This window comes from Stegodyphus dumicola, chromosome 7, assembly GCF_044657685.1.
Source record: "Stegodyphus dumicola isolate Sdum_Otavi_A_Nest chromosome 7, ASM4465768v1".
In the NCBI taxonomy this organism is placed as follows: domain Eukaryota; kingdom Metazoa; phylum Arthropoda; class Arachnida; order Araneae; family Eresidae; genus Stegodyphus; species Stegodyphus dumicola.
Window position 1 is genome coordinate 160,370,838 of NC_140774.1, and position 14,133 is coordinate 160,384,970.

The window sequence follows — 14,133 nt, forward strand, 5'->3', positions numbered from 1 at the left end:
GCATTTTGTGAAACGTAACGTTTTCTATAAGCATACAAAGTTCAAAAACATAAAAATTTCCAAAAGTGTTCACAATATTGGGCACCGCTGTATATATGTAGGTACAAATTACGGAGTATACGTATGTATTAAAAACATAAATTAAACATACTATTTATTAATTTAATTATCATAATGTATTACAAGTTTCATTATTTTACTATCATAATTTATTACAAGTTAATTAATGCTAGTTTAACACATTGAGGCACACTGTTACTTTTATAAGCTCATAATACTAAGAATTTATTTAAGGCAATGAAGAATAATCCATCCTCATACATTTGGACATTTAACAGATAGCAAGGAACAGTATGAGAAAAAAAATCGATGAGGTATAATATTTAAAGGCGAAAAAATATTTAAGTGATCTGAAAAAGGGAAACAAAAAGATGGGAAAGGGAAGTAGCGCTATGCCCCATATCCCCAATTTTCCCTCTCACGAGATTCCTTAAAACAAGATAACGTTGGCGTCTGTTTGGAATTGTAACCACACACACACACACACAGAGATCGTATTTTATTCTCGAGTGTCAAGATGTAGGAACATCTTTTTACTCGACTTCTGATAAGAATCAAAGGAAGGCACACGCAATGAGCAATTTCAAGTATTGTTTAAAGCTAAATACTTATGAAAAATTTAAATTCATTAATTTAAAGGCACTTATTTATAGAAATTTGATTTAGTTTAGATGAAAGAAGGGTACTTATCTTAAAATTCCATGCTTTCGTAGAATATCCTCACATTGTCCGCTGTTTCATTCTGACCAACATCGGAGCTGAAAGTCTTTGAAAAAGGTGTAGGTTTTCTAGAAAGTACACTATTTCAAAGTAATTTAATTGATAATCACTAAGGGGAAAGGAATGTTTTTCACTTATTTTCAGAGCACTGCGAACATGCAGCCGCTTGCCTCTGTGATCCTAAATTTACAAAGATACAAGATCAACAAAATCATACCTCATTTAGCGGCTATAAACAAAAATAAAAATCGAAAAATTAATATCGAAAAATTGTTAACATTAACAGTTAACAGTTAACTTAAGACATGAACTGGTAAATTAATATTTGTCACATATAATTATTGGGCTCAAATTTTGACAGTAATCAACAATATCGTACTAACAAATTGTCTCTGCGAAAAGAAAGAAAAACCCTGCTGCACACTGACATGAAAATTCTGTGTTGTTATAAGGAAAAATATAAAATTTTCTAATAATATAATACAAAATAATTTGTGAATCAGTAACATTTCCAGAAATACTTTAGTTTTCATAATGCAAAATCAAAACAAGCCTGCAGTTGCGCAGAATATTTATTGACAATTCCTCACATAAATCCATTGCAGCGACAGGAGACAGTCTGAATCTATTTATGAATTTCCTCTCTGACATTTAAAAAAGGATTATGCCGATCTCTTTAACTTCAAAGAATTCGATCAGTATTTCGCCGTTGCCTCAAATGTCTTAGCAAAATCTCTTCAACCATCTTGTTGGAAGCCGCTGTTATTGGTTTGCGGAAGCTCAGGAGTTGTTGGCAAAATCTGTTATGATAATGGCTCATTTTCAAAAGGCGTGTATCCAAAGAGTTGTACTTGGATTCGAGTTTACAACGCATTGCAGATGGATTCGCGCCTGTAATGATGCCTGTAAATGTTTTATATAAATAATGTAAAAGAAAAGAAAATATGCAAAATCTGATTGTAACTGAAATCATTTTATTACATTGACATACCTTAACTAGCTTAAATCCGTTTAAAAACATAAAAATTCGCTTTACTTACGCCCCGGAAGTTAATATTATTATTATTATTTTTCCCATTAGTAACGGAAGATGCATTTAATTATATTTAAGACCTGGGTTGGCAGCAGCTGATAACGCGGGAAAAGTAACCTGACGTTCGTGAGTGAAAGTTTGCAAACTGTGATTACTGAACTTGACTTCATATACCGGTGTGTGTGTATACATATATTTTTGTATGCTTTTGTGTGCGCATTACTTTTGCTTATAATTGAAATTTGTTATCAAAATGAAATGCCAAATCCCACAAATATCCTGGCACAGTCGAGATCCAGTTTTAAGTGTAGATTTTCAGCCGACTCAAGGAGACTTTCATCGCTTAGCTAGTGGTGGAACAGATTCGCACGTTTTGATTTGGTATATTACATATCAAGAGAACAAATCAATTAAAATTGAGTGTGCATCAGACTTGTATCGTCATAATAAATCCGTAAATGTTGTGCGCTTTTCACCGAATGGTGAATTACTTGCATCTGGTGATGATGAAGGAGCCATGTTCGTATGGCAGCTGAAGGATCGCAGTCAAGAAGAAGCTCCCAAGGATGAAGAAGATATTAATAAAGAAGAATGGTATCCTGTAAAATTGCTTAGAGGTCATCTAGAAGATATTTATGATATTAGCTGGTCTGCAGATGGGCATTTTTTAGTGACTGCTTCAATGGATAATACAGCTATTATATGGGATATGCAGAAGTACCAAAAGTTACATATATTATCTGATAGTAAAGGTTATGTGCAAGGTGTTGCCTGGGATCCTCGTGATGTTTATATTGCTTCTCTGGGTTCTGATCGAGCGTTACGATTTCACAATATTAAAACCAAGAAAACTGTATATAAAGTCTTCAAGGCACCATGGAATATTGTTACTGAAAAAGGCACCACATTATCTAGATTGTTTTATGATGACACTCTTCAGTCGTATTGTAGACGATTATGTTTCACTCCAGATGGTGAATTAATTATTGTCCCATCTGGAATTGTAGAAAAGGGAGAAAATTTTCACAATACTACATATATTTTTTCAAGACATGCACCAAACAAACCAGTTATTCATTTGCCTACAGGCGATAAGTATACGATTGCAGTGCGTTGCAATCCCTTGTTGTATAAGTTGAACAGTGATAAGAAAGAAAATGAGACTGACGTAAACAGTAACAAAAAAACTGAGATTAATGAAACTCCAAAGCCGATGATAGATTTGCCATACAGGATGATATTTGCAGTTGCAGCTTCTGATTCCATATTGTTATATGATACAGAGCAGTTGTTTCCTTTTGCATACATTTCAAATATCCATTATACACATTTGTCAGATTTAACATGGTCTTCCGATGGGCGCATACTTGTTGTTTCATCAACAGATGGATATTGTTCATTCGTAATATTCAGTGAAGATGAGTTGGGGGAAGTATATGAACCTGAAACAGTTCAGATACCAGAAACTGTGAAAGTTGAAGAAACTCTGCCAGAGCCACTTACTCAGAGCAACAAAATGGACATTTGCAACTCACCAAAGATTGACAACATTCCAGTTAATCTGGAAAAGGAGAAGGAGGTTAGTAAAGTTATTCAAGCCTCTGAAGTAGACAAATTACCTGATAAAAGCAATAAAGCACAATCACCTTCATCAAATAAACGTCCTGTTGAGGATTCCAAGTCAAATAAAAAGCCGAAGAAAATATGCTCGATTAAAAATTATTTTATCTCACCTAAAGAAAAGCCAGAAAAAGCTTCATCACCAGTAGTTAAAATCAAAGAAAAAGAGTCTGATGAAATTATTGTGAGTAGCTCTTGTGATTTAAAATCATCTTCTGCAGAGAAGGAGTCTAGTTTTACTGCTGAAAAGCAAAGTAGAAAAGATAATTCATCTAGCAACTTGACTACTGGGAAAGCAGACTGCAAAGATGTTCCTGAAATATGTGCAAATTTATCTGAATTTACTCCAAAAAGAATGTTAACTGAACTCAATAAAGATGGTGATGCTTCAATTGAAATTGTATTTGATGCTAAAACTCAAGCGAAACACCGCTCTTCCAGTGCTAAACCAAAGTGTAAAGTGCAGCTTAATTTTGCAGATGCAAAAAATCCAGTAAAAAAAAATGTAGGAAATGTCGATCATGATATCACAGCTGATGCTGTACTTTCTTTCAATGATTGTAAAACTGATGAAACTATTTCAGAAGTTATTCCTGATAATGAACTCCCAAAAGATGTGGGTGACTGGAAATTAGAACTTTCACAAGATGATGAACCAATGGAGCAAACTGCAGCTGTTAGTACTTCTGAAGCTGATGAAAAAGTTAAGCGGAGAGTGCCCTTTATTACCTTATCCGATGATAAGGCTGCTGGAAATTCAAAATTGAAATCTTCGGACATTGTTAAAAAAGTACACAAAGTGCCTTCAGTTGCTATGCAGCTGACTGATCAACTTCCAGATAATGCGGTTAAAACTAGTGATACAAACGAACAAATCTTGCAGAAATCACCTTCAATATCAAATACTAAAGCAAAGCGTCGAATACCTTTTGTTACCATATCTCCTAAAACTTCTTTCAAACCTTTAAAAGACTAATGCTCATTTACCAGTAAGTAATATAATTTATATAATTATGCATAATATATAATAATTATAATCCTCTTTATATGCTAAGGAAGGTTATTTCCTTATCATATAACAATGACTAAATTATCTGTTTAACATATAATAATAAGGAGTATAATTGTTATATATTAAGGATAATTATATATAAATTATAATTTTTACTGATATATAAGTTATACTGATGAGTATTATAATATTGCTCCTTATTATATAAATTCAGGTGCTACAAATAAGGTTTGATTAGTTGGTTGTTCAGGAGTAATCTTTGTGTTGTGGCCATATTGCTTTGCTTTTTGAAAAACTGGTTGAAAAAGCCGTTAATTTACCCCAAAGAAAATAACCCTCCCCATATTTAAGTGGTTAGAGTGTATTGTATCTATTCCCTGATCCTGAAGAGATTATGAATTTGTATATTGTTTTATTTTAAATTTCTTTTTTGGTTACTTGTTTCTTTATTTGTATTTAATTATCTGCATATTGTATTATTTTAGTATATTTTGATATTTTAAAAGATTCAAAGAAAATTATCTGAAATATAAATATGTAATTGTAAGATTGTGGCAGATTAAAAATAATTAAAAAAATCATAGTATTTAATTGCAATTTTTTCTATTATGGAAATCATCTTTCTGATGAAGAATTAATAAAAAATTTATTAAATTTAAAATTTTTTTTCGTAATAGTTGAAAAAATTTCGGTAAAATATTTTATTTTTGTATTAGAACTAAGAAATGCTAATTTTTGCTTTATATGGAAATTTTCATCCATTTGAAATATAGGGCTAAAGTGACAAAATACTGTATTTTATATTATGTTTTCACATAATTTTTTGGTCATTTTCTGATCAATATGTGTCTAATAAAATAATTTAATTATGGTATGGATACCTGCTAAGTAAATGAAGTAAAATTTTTCTAAGATGACAAGTCATCCAGAGTTAGTTTAGATAATTTTCTTTTTCTGTGGAAGTGGCTGTCTCAGTATCTTCTGATCTTGACACCTTATATAATATTTTACTTATAGAATAAATGATTATGTAAATTATTAAGTAAAGAAACAGTATTTAAAATATTACTTTTTAAAATATTTTTTAATGCTGTCATCAGCTGAGACATTTTAAAGAAAAGAAACCTTTCGGCTGTTGATATCTCTGATATGGATGAAACTTGAGAAAAATCACTAGTCAGGGTTAGCTGAATATTTGTTTTAGAGCAAAATGTTTGCACTTCAATATTTTAACATAGGATATTCTGATATTGAAAAATACCAACAATCCTATGACATGTTATAAAAATATATCTGTTTCACAAATATACAGTCAAAAGTCATTAATTCGGACGCCCATAATCCGAAATGATCTATAATCCGGACCTCAAAGCTAAAAAATTTCTGCGCATGCACCGCGTTGACACATGCGCATAGGCGTTTATGTGTGCGCATAAGACTTTTTACTACTGCGCATATGCATGTGCGCAAGCGCAGAATACGTTTTCGCGTGCGCGTTTTATGTATAACAGATGGTGTGAGCTAAAATTATCTAATTATCTATTTCAGTTAATGTTGATGACTGCGTTGTTCCTTAATCTTCGAATTGGATCCAGCTTATTATTTTTTGCAGACTGTAAGAACAATTTTATAAAAGTAAACTTGAACTTTCGATTATGTCAAATAGAATTTCCTATTCTGGATCTCCCAAAGGATCGTACAAAACGAAAGTATGTTTCGATGTTCATCAAACAAAAAGTGGAATTGCTTCAAAAAATGGATAAAGACATGAAGAATGTGACAGGAGGTTAGTGAAAACGAAAAAATTTCGATTGACAAGTTAGTCGTTATTCTCGGCACAGCAATTAACGGGACTTGAACAGCGGAACTTTGTAACTGAACAAGAAATTATGTCTGTTTATAGAATTAAAGAGAAAGTATTATCACATAAAACGAAGCAACTTAAACAACTTACATTGAAAGAAATGTTTAATAAAGTAAATAAATAAATATTAAGCTTTTTTTTTGTAAATTTTGATACCGTTTAGATCATAATTGTTCTTTATTTCATAAATTATTGTTTCATATTTTTAATTTTAGAATTTCTACATGCCATCTTACGAGATTTAAACTGATGATCTATAATCCGGAAAAATCGATAATCCGGAATCGCCGAAGTCCCGACGAGTCCGGATTAACGACTTTTGACTGTTTATGTATATGCAATGTTTTTACTCCCTTGGAAAATGACAGATTATTCTCCTCCCTCCACCCGGGGACTTGAGAAAATCACTGGTCAGGGTTAGTTGAATATTTATTTTGGAACAAAATGTTCACACTAAAATATTTTAGCATAGGATATTCTGATATTAAAAAATACAAACAATCCTATAGCATGTTGTAAAAATACATCTGTTTGACAAATATACACTCATTGCCATAAAAATTTGCGTACTCAAAACTAATTGTGGGATCGTAACGAAACTTGGCATGAAGGTACATGTCGGGTAGATATGCAAATGATTAGAAATGCAGTGTGATTGCGCATTGCATAATGCCAGTAGAGTGTGTTGAACTTTGGTCTTCTTGGAGTATAAAACAGGTAAGCAGAGCTTGTTTGAGTGTACTTAATGTTTTGCTAAGAAAAGGCTGGGGTAGACATGCTGTTACGCCGCCATCAAAGCCAATATCAGCAGTTGCCAGAGTTGGAGAGGAGAAGAATCATCGGGATGATGGAAGCTGGATGGTCAGCTTGGCGACTAGCTCGTCAGGTCGGCCGTTCTGATTTTACTGTGAGGAGGTGTTGGAATCAGAGGACAAAAGAGATGTTATTTACACAGCGACCAGGCTCCGAATGCCCTCGACAGACCAGTCGTCGAGAAGACTGTCACATCATACGACATGCATGCGTAAAGCCAACTGCCTCATTGGCCGCTATCAAACACAGGCAGCAGCTTCATTACAGGCCCCTGTGTCTTCCCTAGCCATCGCAAGGCACCTGGTTGAAAGACATCTGGTATCGCGGCACCCATTACATGTGCTGCCAATTACACCCACCAACGCTTCTGTTTCGAGTGGTGTCGCGCACAACAGGATTGGACTTTAACGGAATGGAACCAGGTCGTCTTCAGCAACGAATCTAGATTCCATTTGACCAGTGATGACAATCGTGTTCGTAGAGGCCCCGTGGTGAATGCCTCAATCTTGCCTTCACTATGCAGCGACACACCGTTCCCACAGTTGGTGTGATGGTATGGGGTGCCATTGCTTACGATACACGGTCACTCTTAATATTGATCCATGGCACGATGACAGGCCTGCGGTATGTCCATGACATTCTTCAGCCACATGTGTTGACACTTATGGCAGGGTTCCCAGGAGCCTGTTTTCAACAAGACAATGCTCGACCACACACAGCACAAATCTCACAAGACTGGCTCCACCACATTAACATCCTTACCTGGCCTGCTCGATCCACATATTTGTCACCAATCGAGCATATTTGGGACGGCAAGTTGAGCAGCCTACGAGATTGGTCAAACTAGAGGCGTGTTTACAGCAATCGTGGAACAAGATGTCTCAGGACACCATACGGAACTTGTATGCCTAAATGCCTGCTCTTATAGCATCGTGCATTTGAGCTAGAGGTGGTCCAACAGAGTACTAACACTTCCGTTCATGCGTACTTTTTTCTGCATTTCTTTGGTGCACAAATTTTTATGGCAATGAGTGTATATATGCAAAGTTTTTACTCCCTTGGGAAAATGACAGATATCCTCCTCCCTTCCCCGAAAAGTCAGGAAAACTGGGAATATTTCTCCAAAAAGTTATTTAAGTTAGGTAAAAACAAGATACAAAATCAATCCTGTTTTAGTAACTAATAAACAAAAAGTGCTTTTCTTAAAGAGAACAAATAAAAAAAAAATCTGAAAGTTTTCAGATTTTATATTACTCCCAAAGGAGCCTTTTTTTAATGTTTTGTGTGTTATCTTTATTTATTAAATATCAAGTTCTTTGCACTTAAACCATAAAATTCAATTCAACAGATCACAAAATAATTTAAAAAGAACATATCTAGAATTTCCAGTACACAGTCTGGCATGAAGATAAAAACATTTTTTTTTTGCCATTGCTCGCTTTGAAATCGTTGGGCTTTAATGTAGAATTGGGTGCCCCTTCGATTAGCGACAAATTTTTTTCAGTTTCAGTGATGAAACCCCATTTCCAGTTACCATGTATGTTTTAACTTTGTTTTAGCTTCCCCATTTTTTCCTTGAGAATAGATCAATGTGTATATGGACAAAGTTAAGGCAGTGCGCAATCCCTAGTTTGTGCAGTTCTCTAATTTTTTTTTTTTTTAAAGTGAAAATAGATCAATGTGTACATATGCACCGAGCTTGTGCAATTCTTTGATTTCTTATTTTGGTTTTGAGTAGTGGCCATCTTGAAATTGTGCCTTCTTGGCACCGATCTTGGCATAAAAAAGAATCGCCAAAAAACAAGGTGCATCCAATTGTAAACTTTTACCAATTGTTGAGTTTGTAAATAAAAAATTCATTAAAGTTTTACAAAATATGAAATAGATAATAAAACGAATTCCAAATTTAGGTTTCCAGATGCCCATATTCGGGTGGGGGATTTTTTTTTTTTTTTCCAATGGCAGACTTCGAATAATTACAAATGTAACCTAGTCCATTAATTTGTACAAGGTAGGATGTGGTGGTCTTTTTAATATGGAGGCACGTAATAGGTGAGCCACCATCGTCTTTCCTACGAAGGGACGGACAGTTACAACCATGCCTTCTCCAGGATTCGAACCCAGGCCCTTCAGCATCGCAATCAGCTTCCCTGACCACTATACCGACTGGGCGGCTTCGGGTGGGGGATTATGTTATTCAAAATTTGATGGCTTTAGTTATTGTTGTTTTATTGCAATGTGAGAAACATACATACATTTATGCATAATTTTCATTATTTAATTTCTTTAAATATAACACAGGGCGATATTAGTTGGTGGCAACAATTTGAAAAGTAATTCAATGTATTTAAGTTTTCAATGCAAAATGCCAAAACAAAATTAATAGCTCTTATGGGCAAAATTGCCCCTTTGGGCTAAAAAAAATATTGTTATCTTCATTTTTTTCTTGTGCAAGGTCAACACTTTATCTTATGAAAACAAAGCATGAAATTTTTTTCTCAGATATTATTATTGCCTCACTGGAATGCCTGGTATTAAGATGTACTTCCATCAAGAAACTCAAGGGCAACATGAATAATTAGGGTTACACAGCAGTCTATAAAATATGGCATAAGAAAATGTACTATATGAGAAATGTTAACAAAACAAAATACACTAAAGTGTTTGAAAATGTATGTAAACAGGAACTTATGTGAAAAACATAATAATATGTTCTGCTAGAGGTACAAGCATTAAAGATACCTCCGAATATGTTGAATAATACAAATATTTGATATGTTGATCATGAGGAACTTCTAACATAATGTATTCTGCCTACGATGGTTTTGAGTGCATACAGATTTGAAAATTGGCCGAAATTTTTTTTTTTTTTTTTTACTTCATCAATGATTTTAAAAATGTCAGAAAAAGTAGTAGAAATGCTGTTGGTATTGTTCTGGAATTTTTTTCTTTAAAGTTCTAGGCATCTTGGTTACTTTCAAGTATTGTCAAGGTATTATTTTTTGAAGAATAGTGGGTTGAGCCATCTAATTGGTGACTTTCATGCTTCAATAGTTTAGATTATGCAGTGAGACCAATCGCTGTATCTTGTGGTTTTAAGATAGTTGCTAACAAGAGCCTGGAAGTTTTCTCTTAATATTGTGTGGCCACATTTCATACACCTCCACAGCATGTTTGCACTCATCTGAGAAGTGATAGAAGTACCGACAGTTGAGACACTGGGCCACACGATCTTTGAGCTTGTATACTCCCACTGAGACAGCAAAATATAGAAGATTTTCAATTTTATGTATGTACTCTGCCCCAGGCTTGTTCACTAACAACCTGGAACAACAGCATCAATACTCTTATCATAGGAGCTACATTAAGAACTTTAAACCCTTCAGAAATCAGTTCATTTTTCACTTCATCAGCTGGGCAGTTAGAAGCTATTCTTTTGATTACCACTTTGATTGATGTCACAGTCTTAGGATGTACACTGTGCAAAAAAAAAGGGGGGGGACAGTTCTATTTCTTCCGTTTTACTGGGCCGATTTAACAAAATTCAAATTGCATTTTTCATGTCTTGAAAGCGTGACTTAGGATACAGTATAAAGTCTGTAATCTGGGCCTCAAAGCTACAAACTTTATGCGCATGCATAAACGTATTGCATGCACATATGCGTTTAGGCATGCATGTTTAATGTATAACGGATGGTATAAGCTAGGCTAAAATTATCTAAGGCATTTCAGTTAATGTTGCAGATTGCACTGTTCCTTAATCTTCTAATTGGATCCGGCTTATTATTTTTTGCAGACTGTTAGAACAATTTTATAAAAATTAAGCTTGAACTTTCGATTATGTCAAAAAGCATTTCCAATTCTGGAGCTGCCAAAGGATCTACAAAGCAAAAGCATGTTTCGATATGCATCAAACAAAAAGTGGAATTGCTGCAAAAAATGGATAAAGGTTTATCTGTCTAAAAATTATGCGAGAAGTATGGCATTGGAAAGTCCACTATATATGACACAAGAAAAAGGAACTTTTTGAATTTTTTATGGAAGCATCTTAAACAACTTACATTGAAAAAAATGTTTAATAAAGTAAACAAATAAATATTAAACTTTTTTTAGTAAATTTTGATACCCTTTAGATCATAATTGTTCTTTATTTCATAAATTACGATTTCATATTTTTAATTGTATAATTTCTGCATGCCATCTTACCAGATTTAAATTGATGATCTGTAATCCGGAATCGCCGAAGTCCCGATGAGTCTGGATTACGGACTTTGTACTGTATATATTAGATTTATATAAAGCATTGCTCTAACACAGGTATTTTGACACAAAATTGGACTTTTTCTGAAATAACATACCCTTTTTTTTTCATATTTCGATTCTATGACTCAAATTATGCCTAGAAATTAAATTTTGTAAAATTTGGTGTGAAATTTGTGGAGAAATTCAAAAATTTATCTTGGCACAATTTTTTCAGTTTGCGCTGAGAATCATTCACTTGGTGAACTTCTTAATATATGGCAACCAATTTTCCTTTCCCTTCTATTATGCTGGAGTGGAAAAGAAAGGCATCTTGTTCCTACCTTTTTCCATTGTGCATGAGCAGGAAAAAAGTCACATTTTTCCTCCTTTCAAATAATTTTAGCAAAGTGTCTAAACCACATTTGATGTTTTATCGCTTTCAGCAAATATGCCAAATTTCAAAACATATGGCTTTGGAAACTTTGAATTAAAAAACTCTTTAACTTTTTGCAGGTATGCTTAGAAATACATCTATTTTAAGATGATGGTAAAAATTTTTTAGATTATAATTCAAATTTTTTTTTAATTTATAAAAATTATTTTAAAATATGAATTTTAAAACTAAATCATAAAAAATGGGTGAATTTTATTTGAAAGGATCCTGAATTTTGAAATGTGAAAGGAAGAATCAAGTAAGTTTAATGAAGAAAGAGAGATTAATAAATATATACCAAACTCAATTAACAATGAGGAGCTAATTTTTTAAAAACTTCTCATACGATTTTTACAAAACTTGGTAGTTTGGTGTAATTTGAGTCTTAGAATTGAAACAGGAAAAAAATTGGCATGCAAAATCCGATTTTGTGTCAAAATACCTATATTAGAACAATGCTATATATAAATCTAATATATATTCTAAGTCGAGCTTTCAAGACATGAAAAACGTAAGTTGAATTTCGTCAACTGGCCCCATAGAACGGGAGATATAGAACTGTCCCCTTTTTTTTGCGCAGTGTACAGTGCCGAACATTAGTACTAGACAGATATTGTAAGATTTCTCTATGTGTGTCTATCACCTGGCAATATCTTTAGAAATTCTCATGAGATTCTTGCCATGAATAATGTATTTAATTCGTCTCTGTTTCCTCACGGATTCATTACATTTTAATGGTGGAATCACCATTATTCTCTTTACTCTGGGTTTTGAGTTTCCATTTTTTTGGGGGGAGAGGCAGGTCAGGGAGTCTACTTTGCTGCATAACATTATTTACATTATCAATATCAGTATTACTGTTTTTCAGTGCATCAAATTTATTGCCTAAGTATCCATAGGTGGTCTTCCTAGGAGAAAGAAGTAAATCCCATTCATATTCATATTTATTCATATTTTTGATTATCTGACCTCATTTTTCAGATTTACTTTTCCTTAATATACCATCAGAGTTACTGGGAGGTTTAGCCAATTTTTCTATATTTTTGCTGTTATTAACATCAGAAAACAAGATATCAAAAATAGAAACTGTAAGTTTACTACTGATATCAGAAACTACACTGGGATTACCATTATCAACATTTATGGAAATTTCACTAACATTAAAATTACTAATTTTCATATCATCAACAACAGATTTGTTATGTGTCCTAAAATATTCACAACTGGTGATCTTTAGATTAATTTCCTTGGTATGGGCTCAACCATCATGAATGTAAAGTAACACTGACTTCAGGATGATCCTTGAGATAGTTACATTGCTTTCATTAGACTTTCCTCAAATAGAATAGAATTTTTTATAAGGTCCATCACATTAATAAGTTAACTTGATCAAATTTAGCTTTAGACAGCAAGTCCTTTAGAATTTCGTCCATATCTGTTGGAGTTGTTGAAATTCATCACTTTTTTTAGCACCAGTGTTATTAGCAAAGAAATAATATTAGTTAATCAAAAAAATATGTAGCAATGCAAATAAAAGGATACTGCCACCAATTGTTATTGCAATGTTTTTTTTTTTTTTTTTTTTTGAAGAAATAATATAGCGAATATAAGAAAGTTTATGATAACATATAACAGTTTATCTGGAATTTTAAGGAATCTAATAAAAAATATTTTGAACTTCCACTTGCCAATGTTGTCATTTGGTGAAGCGTAAGATAATTAATTTTTTTAAAAATTTTATCTGCCTGTTATTGGTTAACAAACTTAAAAGCACTAAATGCAGTTCTTCATTTCTTTTATTAATTAACCTGTTGGACCCATGAAATTTCACTAGGTGAATTTATTAAAAGTATTATATATACATTTCTTTTTTATGGTAACTATTTTAGGTGGTTGACTGTATCAGCTGTTAGTTATTTGATAAGGGACAACAAAAGTAATTTGACACAAAAGTGAGGTTCAAAAATAATAGCCCTTTTGGTCTGAAAATTGTATAGCAACATTTAAAACTGTATCAAGAATTTTAAAGATATGCTGTTTTTAAAAATTTTGTGATTTTGCTGTTGATGTGGCATAAGTGCAAAGAAAGGGATGTGTAAGAACAAAGTTAAAAAGTTATGTAAGCATGAATGAGTTCAAGAGCAGACAGATGAAATAAAAGCTCTACAAGAGCATAAAACACCTTAACAAATCTTCTTGTGCTACATTAAAGTCTGAATGTTTTCAGATATTTTTTTTTTTAAGGAGAAATGGGAAATGAAACAAATACAAAAAACAAAAAAAAAAAAAAAAAAAAAAAAGATACTTGTATTTATTACTTTTTAAATAACTAAAGT

The 14,133-nt window shown here is 32.9% G+C and overlaps 1 protein-coding gene across 1 annotated transcript; it reads left to right on the plus strand.

Moving 5' to 3' along the window:
• The first annotated feature begins 1,908 nt into the window (after positions 1-1,908).
• Caf1-105 (chromatin assembly factor 1, p105 subunit) lies at positions 1,909-13,480 on the plus strand. Its single transcript, XM_085820993.1, has one exon. It carries the CDS (start codon positions 2,067-2,069, stop codon positions 4,407-4,409), a length of 2,343 nt encoding a protein of 780 aa, XP_085677119.1. The 5' UTR covers positions 1,909-2,066; the 3' UTR covers positions 4,410-13,480.
• The last annotated feature ends 653 nt before the right edge of the window (positions 13,481-14,133 follow it).